Genomic DNA, 22,725 nt, shown 5'->3' on the forward strand with positions numbered 1-22,725 from the left:
CTTTTATGATCATATTTCAAATACTAGAATGTCTTTTCATCCATTCTGCCATATGACTTTACTTAATAATATATCAAGAACAAAAAATGTATTGGAGTCTTTCTGCAAATTCAATTAGTCCAATAAAAAGTGAAAAATAGTTTCTTTTTCATTAAAAAGAACTCAACCCTAACCCTTCTGATGACAAAGTGCGAGATGAGAAGGGAGGGCAAAGCTGGAGAAGGATGAACATTCTGCCTTTGTGATGCATTTCTGTGCGCAGGAAACAGATGAAGTGTCACCATCAGTAACATTTGTTATTGGAAGGACTAATTGCATTCCGCTGCAGGCAGTAGTTTATCAGATCCACACCATGGGGTGTTTGCTCCTCCCTCGGGATGCTCCCCCGGCACAGCGAGGTCTCCCCGGTTTTTGGGCTGCAGTGGGCAGGGTGATTATGCTGAAGGGAGCCTCTTGCAGGGCTGAACTGCGAGTGCTCTGGCACCTTGCCCTGGTGCTGCACAGGTTAAGAGCAGCCTCTTGAATCCATTCTGCCTGCGAAGGGTTTGTGCTCAGGGAAGTGCAGGGATCACAGTTCCCTGTGCTAAACTAGAAAAAAAAAAAAAAAAAGGAATAAACAACCCACGAGTGCAGCACTTCAGTGCCGGGTACAGTAAAGGATGAAATGTGCGTTCCAAAAACCTCGACATGATTTTAATGGGGTGCCAAAGGGAGCTGAAAGGAGCTGCTGTGCTTTAGGCTGAAGGCAGTGGGTGACTGGCTCAGCCACGGCACACATCTGCAGTGACTGAAAGTTATTAGCACTCGTCAGCTCCTGGGTGACCCCTGTGAAATGAGGTGCTGGTCCCAGGCCGGCTCCCAGCAGGCAAACTCTGCCTTCCCAGCTCCTCCAGTGCCAGCGGGGCTGGTTTGTCAGTCACAGCCCTGGCACAGAGCCTTGTAGCGGTACCACGGTGAATAAACAACACCCTCACCTCTGCAGCTGGGCACTCAGGTCAGGGCTGAGGCAGGCTGGCAAATCATTTGAGAAGGATTGAAACTCTGCTGCTACACGGGTAAATAACTCATCTCATTTCCCAGAGCTGCCTGCTGACAGGTTTCACTTCTGCTGACATAACTCCATGTGGCCCTGAGGGTTGTTAGGAATGATCTGGTCCTGTTCTGCTTCTGGGCACCCACCACACAACCTGATTCCTCTCTGCTGACACTTTTCCTTGTCTTATTCTTGGTTCTTTTAATACTGTGCTATCTATCCAGGGGATGGTTCCCAGTATGTTTCTCTCAGTATGTGCTGATGAACAGATTCTGTTCCAGATATCTATTCATGTCCTACTCTCATTTTAACTTCAAAATATTCCTCTCCCAGAGGTTTCCTTAGAATAATTTTCCATACTGTTGAGAATCAGACAGGCTTCATTCTGAAAATGCAATAGTGAATTTACGAGAGTGGCTCATCAGGTTTTTTAAGCAATAATTTCCATATAAAAGAGGTAAGAACAATAAAAACTATTTCCCTTTGCATGCCTGCAGGTGCAAATAAGAGCGAGAGTTTATGGAAATATGAATTAATAAACAGATGTTTGTTTTTTCCTATAGGTAACCCTCCTGCTACGGGTACAGGAACTTTACACATCACCTTGGAGGATGTCAATGACAATGTCCCATCCCTTTATCCAACACTGGCAAAAGTTTGTGATGATGCAAAAGATCTCAGGGTAGTGGTTCTAGGAGCATCAGACAAAGACCTTCATCCCAACACAGATCCATTCAAATTTGAACTCAGCAAGCAATCCGGCCCAGAAAAGTTGTGGAGAATCAACAGGCTTAACAGTAAGGCTGTAACTTTGATTATTGTGTAATTATTCCTCCCACTCCTCTATCCCAGTGTACTCCCCCTGAGGCACTGTAGGAATTCAGGAGCAGTTTTGCTTGAAAATCTTGTAGGATGGACCCACTGCTGCTGCTTTACCCTGTGCTGGATCTGCTGGGACCAGCTGCCAGTGGAACACACCTGTTCTGAAACCTGAAACTTCTTCCTTTCCTTGATATGTTGGCTGAACTGTCTGCTTTTATCTTTGTGTTAATGAGGGGCTACTAATGACTGATAATTTTGTAATTCATGGCACAGGATTTGTTTGCACAAGGTGCACAAGGCTTTGCTATAGGACAGCATGAAACTCTTGCATGGGCTTTAGCAATGTAATTGAAAAACTTCCTAATTTTAAGTATTTGAACTCTTCACAAGTAAAATACCCCAATGCATGGGACTCCACATGAATGGTAAGAGGCTCATGAAACTGCAGAAGGTTTGTATGTCAAACTGTGGCACATTATTTCTTCTTAATGTAGATTATTCCTATTTCTTTTCTGGAATGTATTATTTATCTCTGGCACACTCCAGTCTTTTAGTTCATGTCACAGTCTTAGAAAAAACTAAAGATGGATGTGATGGTTGTACCTGCCTGCAGGACAAAGGGGAGGAGCCTTTTTCTTGGCTCTTCTCCAAACATCAAAGCACCCCTCTGTAACACCCTAAAAGAATTATCCCACCCACCTGGGTGCCAACAGCTGCTGTGGCCCTCAGTTCCCCAGGTGCAGCAGATCTGTGGGTTTGGAAGGGGCTTTACTTCCCTTCCCTGCCTTCTCAGGGAAATTGTGAGAGTGGTTCAGCAGCTTTGTACTTCCTGGCAAGAAGAGTTGTTTTTTCCTTTGGCAAGTAAATTTATTCTCTCTTCTTGTTGTATTGGGGGTGACAGGCCCTAGCATTTCATTAGTATATTCATTTTCACAGGCAACTTCTGCCAATAACTTTTAGACTAAATAATGTATTTAAACAAAAGGGGCTCTTACAAGTCTTTCTTTTGGTGGGGTTTGGAATACTTATTCCAAAACATATATAAAATCATATATTACTTATTGCAGGTAGCTCTCAGTCCATGAAAGAATTTCAGTTCTGTCTCTTCTTCCCTCCAATTCAATTATTTTGGTTTTCTTAGTGTATTCTCATTTTCTTCCTAATTTCCATAAGTAACTTTGACATGTCTGATGTTGCTTGCAGATTCCTCCACCTCTCCAGGCAACCAACATTTGGCTAATTCTCCCCTCATCTTTTTCAGATACTCATGCCCAGGTCATCCTGCTTCAAAACCTGAAAAAGGCCAATTACAACATCCCCATCTCAGTGACAGATTCTGGAAAACCTCCTCTGACCAACACCACAGAACTGAGATTACAAGTGTGTACCTGCAAGAAATCCAAAATGGACTGCAGTGCAACTGATGCTCTCCATATCAGCCTGACCCTAATCCTCCTTTCACTCCTCAGTTTATTTTGTAAGTCTTTTGCTGAGCTGTAAGTAATGAAGTGTTGTTTATCTGCTCATTTGTACTCTGCACAAGAAAACCCTCCAAGGGAGAAGTTAAATTAATATATTGATAGATACCACAATGCAGTAAGTTTGGGCTCTTTTTCCATGAGGGAGTAGCTGTGAGAAAGATGGGGGGAGGGTTTTTTTAAATAGTCAAAAAAAATAGTAATGAATGCCTGATTGTCAAATTAAGAAATAGAAGCAATAATTTTCAAAAGAATCAAAGAGAATCAGAGCTAACATATGACAAACTAAGAAGTACCAGCTGTAGTAGCAGATTTGTGCAGTGCTTTCTTTCATCTCTCCCCACTTGAATTCAATTCAAACCCAGAAAGAGGAGATTAAAGGTGTTCGTGTAACAATGGCTGTTCTGGGTCACCAGGAAAACGAGGACTGTCTGCTTCAATCTATTCCTCCACATAAAATGTGCAAGTGACTGGAACATGAGGAACTTATTTAAGGTTCTGGGCTTAGAACCACCCAGAGCTGATAATCAAGTGGCCAGTCTGGGTTGGAGGGCAGAGAGAACTGACAGGAAATTTCTGCTGCTTCTGAGAAAGCTTTCCAAACAAGATTTACAAAATTCCTAACTTGAATTGGAAGAAGTGGAAAAAAAATTAAAATTAAAAATCCCAGAATGACTCAGAAGTAGGAATTCAAAGCCGTGGAGTCCACAATCTAACGTGGGTGTGTCCCTGGCTGGTCCTGTGACAGCTGCCAGCAAAATTTTTGATGCAGTGTTAGTTTTGAATTCCTAATCTGTTTCAAAGGCATGATAGTAAATTAACTATACAACTCTGATAGTAAATCTGTTATTCAAGGACTGCTACCATCATCTTATGTTAACAGAATACATTATGTGGGGACTTAAAACCTGAGCCATGGTGAAAGGCCTTTTATTGTCCACGAGAGAAAACCTGCCACGAGGCAGGGACAGAGGTCAAGGGAGAGATCCTTTACACATCTGAGGCTTAGTGTGTGCTTGATTACACATCCTGCCTGTTTTTTCCTTCTCGTAGACTCCTTTTATCCCAAAAGGTTGGCATGAAGGTCATTGTGAGTGAGCTGGTACCAGCTAAGGTTTGTGATGCTCTTTGAAGATGAAAAGGACTATATAAATGCTAAGTGCAAATTCATGTTCTTAGTCTCAATCAGTGACATCTAAAGTATCTGCTTTGGCTTTGGTTCAGCTGTTCTGGGTTTAGTCTCCTGGAACCAAATGCAAACTTCAGCTGTTAGGAGTAATATGTTAAAAATATTTGACAGGGTGTGACACTATTGCAGCAGTGATATAAATATGCAGCCCATTGATTCAAATATATTCTTGTTGCCACTTCATAAATGTTGCTGCTGCTACACTAGGCGTGACTTTCACTGCTGGAATTACTTTCTTATCTGACATGATTTGCACTTGGACTTTATTTACATTAATGCATCTGCTCAGAATACAATGAGGTAGCGAAAAGCTTTTTGCTTTGGAAAGTTGTTCTTCTCATGTTGGTTTTTTGCAGCCCTCACCAAGAAGTCTGATCATTTTCCTTAGGCTGAATTATAAAGCCAGTTCTAAGTATTGGAAAGTGCTTTTTGGGTTGCTCTTCTTGGCTACAGGTCTTGTCCAACTTAGCTGTGGGTGGAATGCAGCCCCTGGCATCCCAAGCGTATTCCATAGCTGCCATTCCATCTCTGGAACTGTTACCTACCCATGCCTATGCAAAGCCAGCAAGCACCACAGCTCTCACGAGCACTTTCCTCAGGTGTGGATGACTGCATGGAGACAGGAAAGAATGAGGCTGGGAGCCAGCGAGAAGAATGTGGTTCTGTGTTTGAACTTCCTGAAATGAGCTGGTATCACCCCATTCCCAATTCATTTCCACACACAGATTTTTTATAACCGTGATTAGCTCCATTGCAATGTTTTGTATAGTCCAAATATTTATCAGAGTAATCAAAGATTACGATGCCATAAAAACAAAGAGAACTTTAGTGCTTATTGAACAGATGAAACGTCCCATTTCCAGTGGCAAGTTATGGGTTTAATTTTAGCAAAAGCCCTTACGTGGCTCACTTTGCTCCCAGTGTTTGTGTTTTATGAGGCTCTTGTTCCTGGGAGGTAAATCCTTCAGTCAAATGAACTTTGTTATTCATGCCAAAGTATTTCTTTTTGTATTTGACATCTGGTGTGAGGATAGATAGCCCTCGGAAAGAGCCGTTAGTGGGAAAAGAGCTCTGCATGATTATCCTTCCTATAGAAAACATCTTGGTATTATCATTTAAATGGTGCAATTATTATCTATACTTAGAACATGTACCTCCTTCGTAAATCATGAAAGAAGTCAGATGTGGTAGATTTCTGAAGTGTCTGAGCACACAAGTGAAGAGCCTGATTAAAAGTGAAATGGATGCAAAACCCAGCAGTTTCTCCCATTCTGGAGATGCCCTACTGTGCTCACTATACTGAGGGATAATGTGATACAGACTGCAGAGTTGCCCAGAAGCCCTTGGAAAGGTAGATATAGTTGGAAGAAAAATTGAGGAGTTCATGACAGCCAGAAATAGAAATGATAAAAGGCCAAACTATAGGGGCAGATTTGTGTGACACAACAACGAGGTGCCTGGTGGAATTAAAAGATGATGAACACAAAGTTGATTGGGAAAAGGAGCATCTTTGTGTATTTGTACTTAACCTAATTACCACTGGGAGTCAAGCTGGAATGGTGGAGAGTGGAGAGGCAGAGGAGTTTCCAAAGTTACAATAGGTAATGGTGACAAATATTGGAAAGAATCCTGTCACTTGTCATTAATGCAGACCCCATGTTTAAGATGAGACTTCATGTGGTGGCTTTTTGTCCTCTGCCAGCTTTTCCTTGCCATTACTGGAGATGAGGCAAGGAAAAGTTCAGATATAATTCAGAATTTAGTAGTTCAGATTGAGGAAAAAACGTGGAAAAAGCAATCTGGGATCCTTGTCAGGGAGGGGGACTACAGCAATCAGTTACTTGAGGAAGGGAGTGAGCAGGGGAAAGTGAAAATCTGTCAGGAGCATGTCTGGTGCTGGCTCTGAGGTTGTCCATGGTGTCCCTGAGTGCTGCATTGTCTCAGTCATCTTGTGTTTCCAAGCTAAAACAGCTCTGTTCAGAATTAATGGAACCAAAGGGACGTGCTCAACACCACCAGAATTATAAACAGGCTCCCTCTGGAAGGCTCCTGAATGTTTTAAGTGAGAGAGAAGCTACAACATTCCATAAGGATGAGGGATGGAAATGGAGGCAAAGTGAAACAAGCCAAAACCAAATTTGTTCATCTTGCCATAACAAAGTCAGCAACAAAATCTCCCCCAGGCCCTGCAGGAGACTGAGAAAGAGCCACTCTGGCTATTAGAACAAGGTTTTAGATCTATTACAAATTATTTATATTATTATTGGTATTTAAAGGAGTATTTGAATTCTGGGCTTTTGATTTTATAATAACTATTTCACTTAATTGCATAATCATAGAATGGTAATTGCATTTCATATCTTCTTTTATATTCTACTGACATTAAAGGCCACGTTAGATTCAAATGCGTGGAATGAAGGGAATAAAAGAACAACCAAAGGCACAATAGTCATGTCAGGAATATTTTACTTAAATTTCCTTGCTATAAAAAGACTGGGATTCGAATACTCGCACTGAAAAAACCCCAATTTTTTATCTTTTTTGACTATCAACCATGGATAAGAAGCTTTCTTTGTTCACCTGGCCAGTGGACTACAAAGCTGTAAGTTGACTTGAACTGAAATAAATCAAATGTTCCATTATTCTGAACAGAAAGTGAGGTGCCAGACTACAGGGGAAATGCTGCCATAAAGAAATTAAATAAGCTGGAGGTCTCTACATTGCAATTAATTTGTGAAAGTCAGGGTGAAAGGCCTCAGGTGTGTTTGAAAAACAGAGACTTGCACAGATGTCTGTGCTGCGATTGCAAAGAAGCCTTAGAGATACCCCTGAATTTAATTTCCTATTAACTTCCACAAACTTTTCCTATTTAGAGCTGGCTGTCCCTCACTATACTGGTTTTTTCTGATTTGAGGAGCGCAGCTACAGGGCCAATAGAGAAAACACAGGTTGGGGTTGTTTTTTTCCCCCTTGAAAATGATGCATTTGTTATTAAACCACTACCACAAAACAAATCGAATTATATTAAACTGGTGGGTTTGAATTTCCATGAACCTGGACAGGCAGAGTTAATCCTGCAGCGTTATCTCTTACCCAGCTCATTTTTCAAAGCAACAGCAGCCCCTGAATCTCTTGTTTACCCCGTGTTATTTGTGCAGGAACATCAAATGGCTGAAAAGTGAAACAATGCATTCCTGAATGGCACCAGAACAAGACAAATCAGAGCAGGTTTCAAATGGAACAGACCTTTAAGGTCACTGCTCTTTCCATTACCAGCACAGATTTGTTACCTGCACATTCCCACTTTTCAGCCTTTATTTTGAGTTACTTGGCTTAGTTTGATACAGTCAGGTTGCTTTTTTTTACTTCAGGACTCAAAAATTCAGTTTTTACAGTAAAATTTTTGGGTTTTCCCAAGAAAAAAAGAAAAAGTTCATCCCTGCTCCGTACAGTTTTGAAGAGGAACCATCAGAGGAAGGGTTCCCAATAGGTGAATTTGCTAAACCAAATACTTCTTGTTTGTTTCTTTGTTTTGTTTGTTGTGTTTGGGTTTGGTTTTTTTAGCATTTTAGGTTGTCTTAGCGCTTTTTAATCTTCTACAACAATTTTCTACTTTTCAGAGTAGTGTTATTTAAAAATAAGTTTAAAAAAAAGATCAGTTTAATTAGCAAGAGTAAGGAAGTTTGCCAGATCCATTTTCCCATTTCTGAGAAATGAAACGTCCCTACTTTGGCTAACATTACAAAAACCATCAAAATGGGGAGTGTTTTGCTATGAAAGGTGCTTTATTGGGGTGGCTGGGGGTTTTTCTGCACTGCTCTAATTTGAGTTAGATTGGTGCACTAGAGAATTACCATGTAGGTACCTAAAGTATCACCTAAATTATGCTCTCCAAGTAATTTGAAATTGCTGATATTTAGTGAGTTCCAGTGGTGTAAATCTCACCTCCCAAACCAATAATAACAGCAGCACTATCCACTATCACTCCTTACCTTTGTTACAGATGCTTTGGCCCACATTAACATTATTATTATTTTTGCTGCTAATTATCATTAAAATAGATGCTTTCTTCCATGCCTGTATGAGAAATACACCATTTTCATTTGTGCCCTTAACGATTTTGTTTGATTATTAAGGAAAGGATGGCTTGGGGGTTAATGGATTTCTTCAATTTGAGCCAGCCTTGATTTGAGTTTCCTTGTTAACACAGAGCTGTGTCCATTCTTCTGATTTCTCTGAAGGTTTATTCAGTCCTGCAATGTATTGTACAGTTGGCTTTGGGAGCCCACGTAAAGTTAATGGGGCTTGAAATGGCCCAGAAATCCATATGGAAGTCCATAATTGGAGACAGGATGTTTGTAAACCCGGTCGGAGAGACAAGACAAATAGAAATGCCCCCAAATTGCACATCAGCATATTTAAAATGTGTTTAATAACATTACATTTTATTGAGTCAATTATGTGGGAAATGGCATTTTACACACATTTGAAACCGTCCAAACATGCTCCAGAAGTGCAGAGGTGAACAAATAGGACAGTTCAGAAGCTGTGTGTTTGGAATGCAAAAGGGAGCCACGTTAGCAGCAAATGCAGCTCCTTCCCTAAGAGCTGCAATATTATTCCTGGTGGTCATTCTGGAGGCACAAAATGGACATTTAAAGAGATTGGTTTGATAGGCCACTTAGTGTTGTGAATTCAAGTGAACACTTTTATGTTTTCATTTTCTCAACAGTACTTCACAGTAATTGTTGATATATAATATTTTGTGTTTCTTTTCTGAACATCTTCTTAAAGCCACATAAATATCGAATTTCAGATAGTTATCATCAGAACTGCTGTGGAGTGGCCTATGATTAAAAACTAGCACTGACTATATGACCAGTTGAAGTATTTTTTTTCTGCCATTAATGGTCACTATACCCCATAGGACGTTTGTTTCTTTTCACTGTGTCTGTCCTTGGATATTTCCTCACTCTATAACATCCAAATAGCTCAATGTAAACAGCTTTCTATTCAGATTTGGGTGGGATATTAAAGATCAGGAGGAGATTTGTTGTGCCTAAAGGTTTGATGGTGTTGCCTTTGCTTTTGTAATACCCAGTGGAAACTTACAGAGCCCTTAAAAGGGCCACTGATGTTTGGAGCATTTCAGACTACATCTTAAAGCCTTACTTTATCCATATAACTGATTGGGATATGGCATTGGTTGGTATTTAGGTAAGTGCCATGCTTAGGAGTAGTTCTTCAAAGAATTTGGAATGAGCAGGTTGATACCAACACAGCCAAACCTGGCAATTTTTTAGTTTGGTTTTTCCTTTTCTGTGGCTTCTAAGCATAATACATTCCTCTAGTTTTTATTCTTTCTCAATAAGAATTTCTTCAGATGATTAATTTAGGATTTCAAGAGGGGTTTAGCCTATACCTACAGATCAGAATGTGTCTGGACTGTTCATGTCCTACTTATTTAAAACTGATGGTAACCTGTGCTGTGCTGCTGTGGGAGAGGAGAGCTGACTGCCTGAGCAGTTTCCACTCCTTGAAAAGGTGGGCTCCCTGCTACAGCTGATGCATTTCATTCTCAGCATCTATATGAAGAAATCAGCAGACTTGTTCCATGCTGCTATTGCAAAACTGTACTTATTCATTTCACTTGTTGAATATTTTCAACCATTCAGGTCAATTTATCAGATTAGAGCATGGGAAAATATCCACAAAGGCTGCAGGCAGCCACCTCTGCAATTGTTTCATTTCAACAGAACTGAAAAATGAAGGAAACATTTATTCCCTATTCCCAACATTGCTTTGGGAAAGTATCCAACTGAAATTCACATCAATTTAAAAAAATAATAACAGAATACATCTTGGCCATTCTACCCTAAAACTACCCTGTCTCCCACTAAGATTCTTCCTGTCCCTGGAGAACAGGAATTACATTAGAAGATGTTTTATTTGATAAACCTAGGGGAGCACTGGGCTTGGGTAGCACATGGCCTTGTATTTCTAAGCAAGGAGAGTCGAAATTTTACTTCACCTGAGCAATTTTTCTTTCAGAGAGTGTTTCTTTTATGCACTTCTTAAGAACAGCTCATTACATGGGGACATGACAGGGAAGAGGAGAGGCCCAAACGAGGATTCAGCAGTGCCCTTGCCAGGGTCAGAAGGGCACTTTGGGTTCCACCAGCCCTGCTTTGGATCTGTCACTGCAGCCTTATAATAAAATACAGAAATAAATATTAGAATAAATATAATTATGATAAATTAGCAGTGTGAGAGCCACTCTGAGACATATCTTCTGCTGGTGTCACACAGGTGAAATGATTTCAGCAGCAGGAATATGTCCCCCATGAGAGCTGGTGAGTTGGGATTGGCACATTTCCCCTCTGCCCTGCCAATTTGGGCTGATTGCAGAGCACGTGGCAGCATTTCAGTTTCTGAAGTTAAACACTGACACTGATTTACGAGAGCCCACCGAAGCTCGGAGCAGAATTATGAGACACTCATTTCACACACAGCCCTAATGCACACGGTGCTTTTCCTATCATTAACAACTTTGAAATAATTTCTCACATAAATGGGAAACAAACTGTGTGTGATGTTATAAGCTGCAAATTTTCAGGATAAACTCATTTACTTTTGTAGTCCTTATAAACTTTTGCCCAGGGTGTTATGTCCAGTGAGATCATCAGTTTGCTCTGGCTGATATTAACCCCAAATTTCTTAATAGCAGGATTGAAAACACAGGGGACCTGTCTGGAAACAGTCCTTCAAATTCAGTGAGATTTGGGGTGAAATTTATAATAATTTATAGGCACAGGGTGAATTTATAGGCACAGTGTTTCACACTGTGAAACTTCTGGTGTTGAAAGTTACCCATGGCAAATCACCCAGTGATGCACGTGAAAATCATTTCTATTTTCCTAAGTTCAAGGCTAAACTAATAACTATGCATCTAATTAATGACCTTTCCTAGATGGTAAATCCAGGAAAGAAGGAGCTGGATGTTGATTAGCTGCCTAATCAGAAACACGGTGCTGATCTCTTCTATCATTTTTGTTACCTCTTCAGCATTACTGAGGTTTCAATAAAGTCCATGATGTAATGTAGACTTTTAATTATGCCAGATTAATGTAATATTTCTGATGAAAGGGTAATTGAAAGAAATGGAGCATGCATGAGCTGAACTCCAAACTCCAGCTGTGTTAACTCTCTTATTTTAATGGGAATTAAAGGATGAATGCATTTTGGGTAAAGCTCATGCCTGTACAGAGGGTCAGCGTGAGACTTAAATGCCTTTAATTTTTATGAGGTTTTAACTGCAATGTAGAAGCAGAATCTGTGTAATAGAGGGTGAGCTTGGTCTCATAAGGAACACATCTTTCAAAGGCTTTTAATTACTCAATTTAGACCTGTTTCTTTAAAATAAGCAGGGAATTCACTAATATGTAAATATATTCAGAGAAAGCTCAGGCTGCAGCAGGGAAAGCTGGGAAACACCAAAGCATTTTCTGAGATCAGAAGTTCTGCAAACACCATTGCTAATTGGCTGATGGGAAGAGTTCTGCTGGAATAAGAGCTCTTGGCAGCCTAAATCGTAGGGAATGAATTTACATCCTACCAGTTGCTTTTTTCCTGGAATGCAGATTATGAAATCTTTGTCTTAAATGATGTGCTTTTGTTTCCTTCATTTTCTCCTGTCGTGTAGATCAACAAGAGGAGCAAACCTGGAGTTAGCCCACTGTGAAAAAGGCTGAAAGGGAGACGTAGTCATTGAAGAAGCCAATATTAGGAACCACTTGGGCTGAATTAGGTGGATTGCACCTTTTCAAACCAAATCAGCTTTTGAAACCCCAGTTCAGGGCTGTCCCTGGGAAGTTGGGCCACCAACACCAACTCTTCCAAATGCAGTCAACATCAATAGACTTTGGTTGGAGTAGAAAGGGGGGTTTTGTTCCATTTAGGTTTCTAAGTCATGAGTCTCCCTGCCCTGAACTGGGTACTTAGACCTATATCCCCATAGCATAATTATTATTAATAATGCTATTAGTACCTTAGATGCAGATAAAATCCACAATGTTTGTCAGTTTTCTTGACCAGCACAAGCAAACATCCTCTTCCAATGCCAAAGCACTGATGCCAACAGCCACCACCTGCTTATAAGAACCTGCTGTGCTTTCTCATCTGAGCCCATTGACCAGAAATGTAATAATTCAGAAACACATGGCAGTAACCCTGCCTTTTTCGCTACTATCTCACTGTTATCTTAGCAGGAATGAGGCTGAATGTGTCTCTCAAAATTGTTGAAGATCACATTAGAGACTCAAATGAGAGATATTTCTGGAGAAATAAGTTCCCTGTAGCTGTGCTCACTTAGGTGCTGCTGGTGCATCCCCAGATTCCCAAGAGGAAAGGGGGGAGGGACCAGGTAAGAGCAAAAATTCCCACCCCACACCTTTGTGGCTTGAGTGCCTTGGGCAGCAATTCACTTGTTGTAGGTAATTTCTGTCAAATCTCATCTAAACCAGCACATGGCGTGTAATAACTCTTGAGTGCTGAGGCCAGATATGGAGACAGAGCTGATAAAAAGAAAATAAAATAATTACTAGGCCTAATTATCATTAGTATGCAGATCTAAACCTGCCAGGCACAGGCTTACCAGGGCATTAAGTTCTTAAAGGAAATAGTTCTCATTGATCAGCAAATGTGCTCCATGCATGCGTTATTTGCACATTTAATGCTCACAGTGTTCCTGAAATGCTAATATATTTTATGACCTATTGCCAGCAGCAATCATCTTTAAATCATATATGTTATAAAATACATAAGAATGGGTTAAAAAAAAAATTAAAAACCAATGCAACCCCCTCGAAGTGAGTGGATAAACACCAGAATCCTCCAGGTGAGCTGGTTAGAGCTGGAGCTCAAATAAGAAGTAGACTCTAAAAATTTGGCTCTGTGAGAGCATTTCTGGAACTTTCATTTGTTCCTTCTTTATGGGTACAATAAAGAAAAAGAAAAGCCAACATGAAAACTACAATTCCTATACAGGAAACATTAATAAACATTGGAAATCCAGCTGGGAGAACAGACAGGTTTTAAATAAGGACCAGAGGCTCACAGCTCCCCAGTGAGTTTATAACAGAGCAGTTGTGTTGGTTTCAGTGGACTTCTTCACATTCAGGGTTGAGTTTTCTGGGCAGTACTTTGGTTATCCTTGATTTCTGTAGATTTTGTGTTAAGGGAGTTACTGGCCAGAATGTTTGGCCAATTAACACCTTGCATGGCTGTATCAGACTCCTTGCAGAAAGTAAATTTGTAACTGATGCTCTGTTATTAACCACAGGAACTAAAAGACTGGTGCTCTGTAGGACAGAAGCAATTTCCAATCCACTTTGTGTGCAACAGAAAGAACCAAGATAGATTTGATCTTGCATATTCTTACTCACCCAAGATGGTTGTCTACTGAAATTTTACAGAGCATAATTTTGAATGTTGGATCTGATTTTCAGATGCAAAAGCTACTCCTTTAATGATCCACCTGTGCAGAAGGGTCAATCATCATTAATGGGTTCCAGGCAGTCCTTGGAATCAGATAATTCTTTTAACACACCTTCAGTCAAGGTTTAGTTGAATTCAGAGTGGTCTTGGCACCCTTGGCCAGTGCCAAGGGTTTCGTGGAAGTGTCAGCAGAGGCAGATGTTGGGACACAGCTTTCTACAGAAGGTGCCCAGGTTTCTTTGAAATCACGTCAGGGAAGTTGTCACCACGGGCTGTGAATGAGAAGAAAAACAGGTCATGCAGGGATAACCCAGAAATGTGAAGGGAGAAAGAGGCAGAGAAGGAGCCACAGAGATTTTGTCAAAGTGGTAGAGCAGGAAAATGCTATGTACAGCACAAGGCTGGCAGGAGATGAGCACACAGCAGCTTCAATTTGTCAAGGGCTCAGAAGAGATGCTGCAAACCTAACTGAGAGCCTGGGTAGGAGATTTAGCTGTTTGAACGGCTATAAAAGCACTTTGGGACAATGTGTGAGAGAGAATCCTCTAGATTGACATAGCCTAAATATACAGACCTCGAAAGGAGATTCCATGACAAAAACCTCCTCTGGTTTGTTTGTGCTTTCAGGCTCGAACAAGAGGCAGGATGATGGTGTTGTCCTGAGCAATCAAAGGACTAGAAGGGAGTGCTTTAGGGGGAAGATTTAAGAGTGGAGTTGTAGCTGTGCAGAGCTGTCAGCTAAACATCCAAAAGGTATCAGAGCCAGAGGCTGACATTTTAGACTAAATGGAAAAGCAGGAAAAGAGAGTAAAGTCGCAGAACTGCCAGCACCAGTGTGATTGCTGAGCAGGAATGGATGGTGCTGCTGGGAAGGGGAAGAAACCAAAGTGGGGGGGAAAAAGGCTTCCTAAAAACACTGGACTGGAGGAATGAGGCAGAAAGACAGGCTGGAAAAGTGATTAGAGAAATCATGGTAAAATAATAGGAGGAGACTCTCCCAGGAGCCAAGGGAACATCAGATTTTCAGGCATGTGATGAAACGGATCAAAGGCAGCTGCTGGGTCAGAAAAGATGAAGCTGAGAAGCAATTTCAGTGGAAGAAAATCTAGGCAGGGATTGGAGGTGGCAGAGTAAGGAATGGGGCAGTGCTTGCAGAGACAGGTGGGGTAACAGGGAGGATCAAGAGCTTATTGTGAGAGAGAAACTGGCCTTCAACAGACAAAAAACAGCAAAGGGAAAAGATTCGTAATTAAAGCTGAGCTAACTAGTTTTTGTACACCATTTACTTGGGAAAGGCAACGTGTATGAAAGGTAGAAACATTCATTACATCTGTCAATATAATGTAAAATATACAAGCTTTTCTTCAGGTGTGCACATAAATCACCAGACCCTGCCCTTTATTTACAGGCTGTTGGTGGAGCAGTTCACTGGCTGCTCCAGTTGGTGGGATATTTATAAATTTTGAGCTGGCAGATTTCTCTGGTGATGTTTCAGCCTGTGGTTTGTACAGAAACTCAGTGCCACAGCTGCTGTGCATTCATCATGTGCAAGTGCTTGTCCTTAGCAGGAAGACCTCCAAGGATCTCCTCAGGATTCAGAGCAGCTTCGTCAATCCCAGAGCCAGCATTAGTTCCTTTGAGCCAGGATTAAACAAACGCCCTTCAATAACACTAAGCTTCGTTGGGATCTGGAAAGGCTATTTTTCAGGTGGTCTGTGAGATCAGAGCCTCACATTCTCTCTCTTCACTGCCCAGGAGATCAAGTTGTTTACAAGAATTTAGTTCTAGCTGGAATCCCTAATCCAGATATATCCAGACTTTGGCAGTCATGACCATAAATCTCCTATATGTGAGTCTGGATCCTGATTTTGTGGCCAGACCTTTTCTTTAAGCAGCATGCTAAAATTTTATCCACATGCCAAGCAATTCCAGATTTGGAAATCTCAGTTAAATTTCTCACTTCAGTGAGCCCCATCCATCAGGCCCTCTGTGGATTTCTTACACTTAATTTGTTTTATTTACCTTTGTTTACCAGAAGTGAGGTGCTGCAGGGAAGGGGCCAGGCAGGTGTTGCCATCCAGGTGCCTTCATTGCTGCAGAATTCAATATTAACATCAATTCAAATGACAACAAGAAAGAAACAGATAAAGTAAAACAGCCTTATCAATAATTACATTAAATTCGACTTGCCCCAAAAGGCAAACAGATCATTAAAAATTTTTAGAAGGCACAAACCAGCACCTAACACTGACCATTACATTTCTGTGGTTGTGACAAAATTATCAATATTGCAATATTACAATCTTTTAAGTGCACAGATGCAATAATTGTTAGACAAACTTTTGCTGAGTGAGTTTTGATGTGTCCTCCCCCTGGTTTTATAGGCTGTGAGGTACAGCTAGTGCTGGATTTGCTCTTAAACTCTCCTTTCTTAACTTCTTTACTGCCTCGATATTATCTCTTCCATCTAAACCAGAATTCAAGTTGTGCCACCTTCACTTCATTTAATAAAAAACCCACATCAGTCTTATATTTCTGTAACAATATTGATATGATACATCAGGCCTTTTATCCTCTGCTCTATTCACAAACTGTAAGGCACTATCAGAGTGGTATTTTTCAAAAAATATTGTTTGTTTGCTCTTTGCTTGTCAGGGTGTGCGGGGAGGGAGGGACTGGCATTTCCTTGTTCTCCCGCACAAATGTAACTGATGGAGGTGTCCAAGGCAGGGATCAGGTCCTGGCTCAGGAATTATCCTCATATTTCCACACCACATCTTCCAGAATTACACCACAAAGGTCTCTGACTGCCCCACTGACATTTTGGGGGTTTCCTCTAGGAGATTTCTGCATTCACAAACAATTGCTTCTGGACCCAGGTAATTGATATTTAACTGCTGGCAGTGTACGTGCGCTCAGCCAGCTGCTTGAGTGGGGGAAAAGAAACCCAAACAGTTAAAAGATGCTGTGATTTGCATAGCAGTACTCACCCCCATCTCCCATCCTTTAGGTCTGTAAGAATTCCTGCCATCTGAAGCTGTCCTACCGAGTTGCCATGGCAACGAGAAGAAGAGAAAAACCGTCAGATCTGAAGATTGCAGTTTACAATTACTGTTCTTCACTCCTCGGCCTCAGTTGCTCCAGTTTAGTTTGCAACCTCACTCAATCTGTCCCACTGTACCTTGGTGTTTGACAGCCTCCACCCCTCCTCCCTTTACCCATGGATTCCTCCTGCAGGACACAAGGTTTACTCAAAATTTTCTCTGAATGTTAAAAGACCATGACATCCAAACCCAACCTTGGGGGAGCAGAAAAAAAAACAAACCAGATTGACTCCATTTTTTTCTATCTGTTGACTTGTTGCTATTCAACTGTTCAGAAAATATTTTGTTGTGGGTTAGTATTTGTATATGTATGAGTGTATGTATATATATATATTTATATAGAGAGAAGAGTTATACCACAGGTTTAGCTTTTATAAAATGTTCATCTGGAGTGTGCAAAGGGAGGGAGCAGAATAATACAGCCACAGATGAATTGTAGCTGTTCCACCATGGCTAAGCCTGCTGTGTTTGCTGTTCAGAGCGTGGCCAGGAGGAGCGAGCCCGTGGCCACCCCACCCCAACCAGAGCACCGACGTGGCCCTTCTCGTACCTCAGGTTCAGCAAACAAGAAATGCAAGTCCCCAGGGCTTGTTCCTGACCTGAACTGCTCTTCTTGGGCCCCAGAGGGAGTTGAGGATGCAGGAGGAGCAGCCAGCTGTGATCCGTGTGCAGCTCAGCCTGATTTGAGGGGCTCAAGGGGTGAAACGTTTGCTGGGGCAGGTGACAAAATGTCAGTGAGCTCTGCAGGTGAGAAGCTGAGTCAAACAGCAACGCTCAGTGTTTGCCAGAGCACTGGTCTCTCTCTCAGCCTCTGTGCCAGGAGGAGCACAGGTGCCCTGTTCTATAAATACCCTCACAAACACACAAATCCATAGTTTTGGGTATATATATATACATACATACACACGTACACACAGTTTCCAGTTAAGAGTAACAAGAGCATTTCTTTGTGTGTGTAAACTTACCACACTCGTTTGCAGACATGGGAAAAAAGGGTGTTTGTTCTCTATGAATGTGGATCCTTTTTTATTCTGTGAGCATGTAAGGTCAAAAAACAAAATCCTTCTAACTGTATGAAGATGATCATCTTGTTAATAAACTGTAAATGATCCATCAAAGCTCACACCAAATTTTTATAAAATTAACACAAAAAGTATACTAGTGACAGACTGTGGCTTTTATTAGAGCTTGCCAGTAACTAGGGTAAGGTAAGTGTCTTAGAATATTTTAATAAACTTGCTTATTTAAAGTTTAAACAAGAAAGCTTCCTTATGCAATAGAACTTTGCAGCTGCATTCCTTAGTTAGCATTTTTACAGTACTTATGGGTCATACTCTATGGCATCCTTACTACAGTGAGATTATGAGCATATCTTCCACACCACGTCTATGTTTCAATAGTAAAGATTTTTGGAAACATTAAAAAAAAGTCCAGACATGCATTTAGTTTCCCATAATGCTACACTAGGTATTAAATGTGTGTTGGTGGTTAAAATTTGCTGTACAATAGCTTTTTCTCTGACTTCCTGTATTGTACCAAATATGAAACAGGTTTTTTTTCTTTCTTCCTTTTTTTTTTTTTAATCAAAAGGAGTAATAACAGCAGCGACAGAGGAAAAATGAGTTTGTGTTGTGAGCTTTCCTAACGTTGTAGATTTCTTGATAAGATATGAGCTGCCTTCAGACCAGTTTTTCTCTTCCAGCTTAACTCCTGCAGTCCTGACCAAGTAAAATGTCCCCCTGGTCCCTGCAGGAGCTGCTCGCTCTGTGTCACCAAAGTGGCACTTCAGGGTCAGTGGGAGCTGGCCAAGGACACCAGGAGTGGCTTTGGCAGCTTCAGGCATCCCAGCAGGGAAGTGCCTGATCCCAAACATTACCATGGGCACGCTTCTCATTCTTTCTCCCTGCCCATACCTTGTAATGACCACGTGCTGCTGCTTTGCCATCAACAATCACATCTTTTTTTAAAAATATGCATATATTATTTTCAAGCAAATTTTTTCCAAAAGGAACAATTCAACCAGTGTATGGCACCTCTGGAATTCCAACATGTATGTTCAATGAATGCACCCAAAGACTTTCTGCACCCTGTGCTTGGAGCTAAGAAACCTCTATCTTGAATAAAAGAAATTATATTACCCTCCCCCACAAATACTCTTTTCTACTTGGTTTTTTCCTCTCTCCACCCAGCAAAGCCCACCTCTGGAAAGACCCCCTTGACTTTAGGGTCATTTCTATCGAGTCCCAGAGAAATCTCCCCTTCCCTGCTTTAAACCAAGGCTCACAGAGCATTTGGCGAATCATTCCAAGGGCGTCCAAAATGAGGAACAAGGAAAAAACTCTTCTGCCTGGAGCTACACCAACAATGGGAAGACTCTTCCAACCACCCTGTGCCCAAGGAGAAGACCTTTCTTCTTGGATCCACTGCAACTTTTTGATGTGCAGAGGGATCAGAGTCTGGCTGAAGCTCTGACCTGAGGTGCATCCAACCCTCCATTCCCATTTTCCCTTTATTTCTGCTCTCACACATTAAAACCTCCCAGCCTTTCCCAAGTGTCCCAGGCTCCACAGGGAGCCGATCCCTGTCCTAGCTGACCATGCCAAGAGAAGATGAAGCTTCCATGTTAATGTTTCTCCCCATTTAACACAGACTGTGGCACGTTCAGAGCGTGACACATGTGAGGAACCACAGCAGAATCTGAATTTTCCTACCTGAATAAAGGGTGTCATCTCTGGCTCAACAATCCGATGTCCATCTCCTGAAACAAAGGAACAACAATGGTTTATCCATTTTTCTACAATATAATGAAAAAGCAGAAAATTTACAAAACTGGTTGTGTTATTTCCTAATAGTTGATTATGTTTAACATTTGTTCAGCCAAGCTTGCTGTTTTTACAGCATGTCCCTTATTCCTACCCAGCTGTTTTAGTCCCACCAACATTTACTTCAGTCTGTGTTTGTAGATCCATAAATGCTGTCTAGAGTCAGAAAGGCAGTGAACTTGTTGATTATCACTTTGTAACATGCACAAAATTTTTTTGTTGGTAAAAATCATTTCCCTTGGAAAGACTATCTGCTGTTGAAACAAAAATTGGGAATAACAATCAGTGAGAGGGGTTTATTAGCAAGAAAAAGGTCTTGTTCTTGGTGTTGCTAACTGAACTCTGATCTGTGCTTCTCGTGTGTGCTTTTCCAATATGCCTGTGTGCATTTATTAATGTCCATTTTGTTCAGTAGCTGTAGGTCAGAAGAGTAAAAAGGGAAACGAGCTGCATTTCCTGCTGGGGGTGGAGGAGAATTAGGTAAGAGTGGAACACGGGTAACACACTCCCTGAGCCCCGTTCTCACCATGTGTACACTGCTGGAAATCAAACAGCAACTCCTGCACAAGAACTGAGATTCAGTTAATCATATTTAGATGAAATTTTTCATCTAAACCTCCCCACATATTGCTTTTTGCTGTGAACAGCAAAGCTGCAAGATTTGTCACAGGATTGCTGAGTGCTTACGCATTATCAGAAGTCTGGGGTTTGTGACATCCAGAGAACCTGAGCCACCCACAGGTGACTCGTGCCCTTCACTGACCACCTGAACGTGTCTTCTAAGGCTCCCAGAATAATTTGGTTTAACCTTTATTTGAAATGGCCAAATAATTTGTCCTGGTCTCTTACAGAATAATTTTTTTGGATCACTATAATACAAACCTCATTTATTAAATTATGGACTTACAAGCAGTTTCTAGGGCTCTATCTGAAATGCCTTATCACTACAAAAAGACATATATTATACTGACAACTTTTGTCTTTCATTTGCAAAGGCCTCTTGTCTGACATACAGAGAAAGCTGCCAATTTTCTTCTCAAATGTTACTAATTCACTCGTAGCAGAATTCTGTACAGAAATAATTTTACCTCACTTGGTCTAAAGGCTAAGTTACTTTCAGAATATGTTTAAAAATGTTTTATTTAATTTAAAAGAAAAATAATTATATTAAAGTCACATTGGCTTGAGAACACCAAGTCTAAAGCAAAACTCTGCTCCTGTCTTGCCTTTATTGCATCTCTAGAAACTCTCTTGTCTGAGACATCCCATCCAATGCTAACAACAAGAAAAATAAAATAGCAATTATTTTCTTTCCATTAGCTCTGTGCTCTACAATCTTTAGAAGCAACATGGTGTACATTAGTAATTACCATTATAACCATTCTATTTAAAGCAGATATAGCTGAGTCTTTCCTACATAAAGCACATAACCCACTGACTGCCCCGTTCTATTGCCTCACACCAGGACACACGAGCTGGTTTGGGTTTGTCCCAGTGGAATGGATGCACTCTCCCACTCTGAGTGGAAAGTTTCTAGTTGCACAACTGCTATGTGTGTATATATGTAGATATATAGAGATATACACATATAAATATATATATAATATAAATGCAGGTGGAAGGAGACTGGCACAACATGGGGACTTGGAATAAGCAGTTTAATTCCCCCAGTTAGGGATGAATTCACGAGATAAGGGACAGTATGGGCTACATGTTTTGAACCAGTCTGCTTTAAAGCCAGCTAAAAAAGGCAAAAAACCCACACTCTAAACCCTAGGCTTATCCCAACTCTCCTGTTGTATTTCTGCCACCTTGAGCTGTCCCCTCGTACCACAGTTATATCATTTGAAGATATGCATCATTGTTTACTGACTCATATTTTTGTTGTCTGTGGATCAGCAGGTCACCAGTAGTGGAAAGGGAAGGGTTTAGAGCCAGAATTCCTCATTCCTGAGCTTTCAGTGGGACAGCTGCTCGGGAAAGTTTCATCCAGCCTTGAACATTACACTCCTCCTCTGCATCAGCAAGTGACTGTACTCTGTAATTTGGGGTGAAATGAATGCAGTCTAGAGCCAGGCTGGGTGTTTGGATGTGCACACACCCCCTGCCTGGGACTGGGACTGAGGAATAAATCTGTGTCAGGGGGACTGTGATGGGGAACTCAGCACAAACAAGTTGTGTTGTTACTGCCATTTCAGCCAGAACCCTCCTGTAAAACCACATCTACCCCATAACACTCTCTGTCCCTTTAAGTTACCATCAAGATTTTTCTTTTATTATTGTTTTTTTCTTTTTTAATAGTTCAGGCAAGGAGAAAAATATTTTGTTTGATTTTCAAGATGCTTAATTCAGCTACTTTTCCAGTCAACCATTCCTTTGGGCCCTAGTTGCTGAATCGCTTGCTGTTTCTGAGGTGTAAATAAACGTTTTGATTTATGACGTGGTTGCAAAGAAACTTGTAATTTATTTGTGAAATGCTCAAATAAAGGATGTATGGGCTTTTACCTTCTGTCTGGATGTAGACATCACTGCAGGATTGGAGGGCCATAAAATGACCTCCAGACTGGCAAAGGAATGGAATAACCTGTGTTAAATATCAGAAACCCCTGGGTGTTCTTAGTGAAAGAGAGAAATTGAAGCCTTCACCTCACCACGATGTGGTTTGAGAATGAGAACTGGGAGCTTAAAGAGGTAAATAGAATCACAGGGAGTGGTTTGGGTTGGGAAGGACCCTAAAAACAATCTTTTGAATGATCTAAAGGTCAGGGACACCTTCCACCAC

General features: G+C 41.1%; 1 protein-coding gene across 2 annotated transcripts in view; it reads left to right on the forward strand.

The window, feature by feature from the left end:
- Positions 1-22,382, forward strand: part of CDH13 (cadherin 13) — a gene marked incomplete at its 3' end in the record, with an annotated part of 447,244 nt that extends 424,862 nt beyond the window's left edge. Inside the window, exons 12-14 of one of the 2 annotated variants that reach the window (XM_082289860.1) lie at positions 1,597-1,830; positions 3,117-3,332; positions 17,028-22,382. In XM_082289860.1, the coding sequence (XP_082145986.1) occupies positions 1,597-1,830; positions 3,117-3,332; positions 17,028-17,035 (458 nt within the window). Of the gene's footprint in view, positions 1-1,596; positions 1,831-3,116; positions 3,356-17,027 lie in introns of those variants that run through there. The other variant, XM_082289859.1, reaches the window with a different exon arrangement.
- Between the last annotated feature and the right edge of the window lie 343 nt (positions 22,383-22,725).

The sequence above is a fragment of the Coloeus monedula genome (assembly GCF_965178545.1).
Source record: "Coloeus monedula genome assembly, chromosome: 13".
NCBI lineage: Eukaryota > Metazoa > Chordata > Aves > Passeriformes > Corvidae > Coloeus > Coloeus monedula.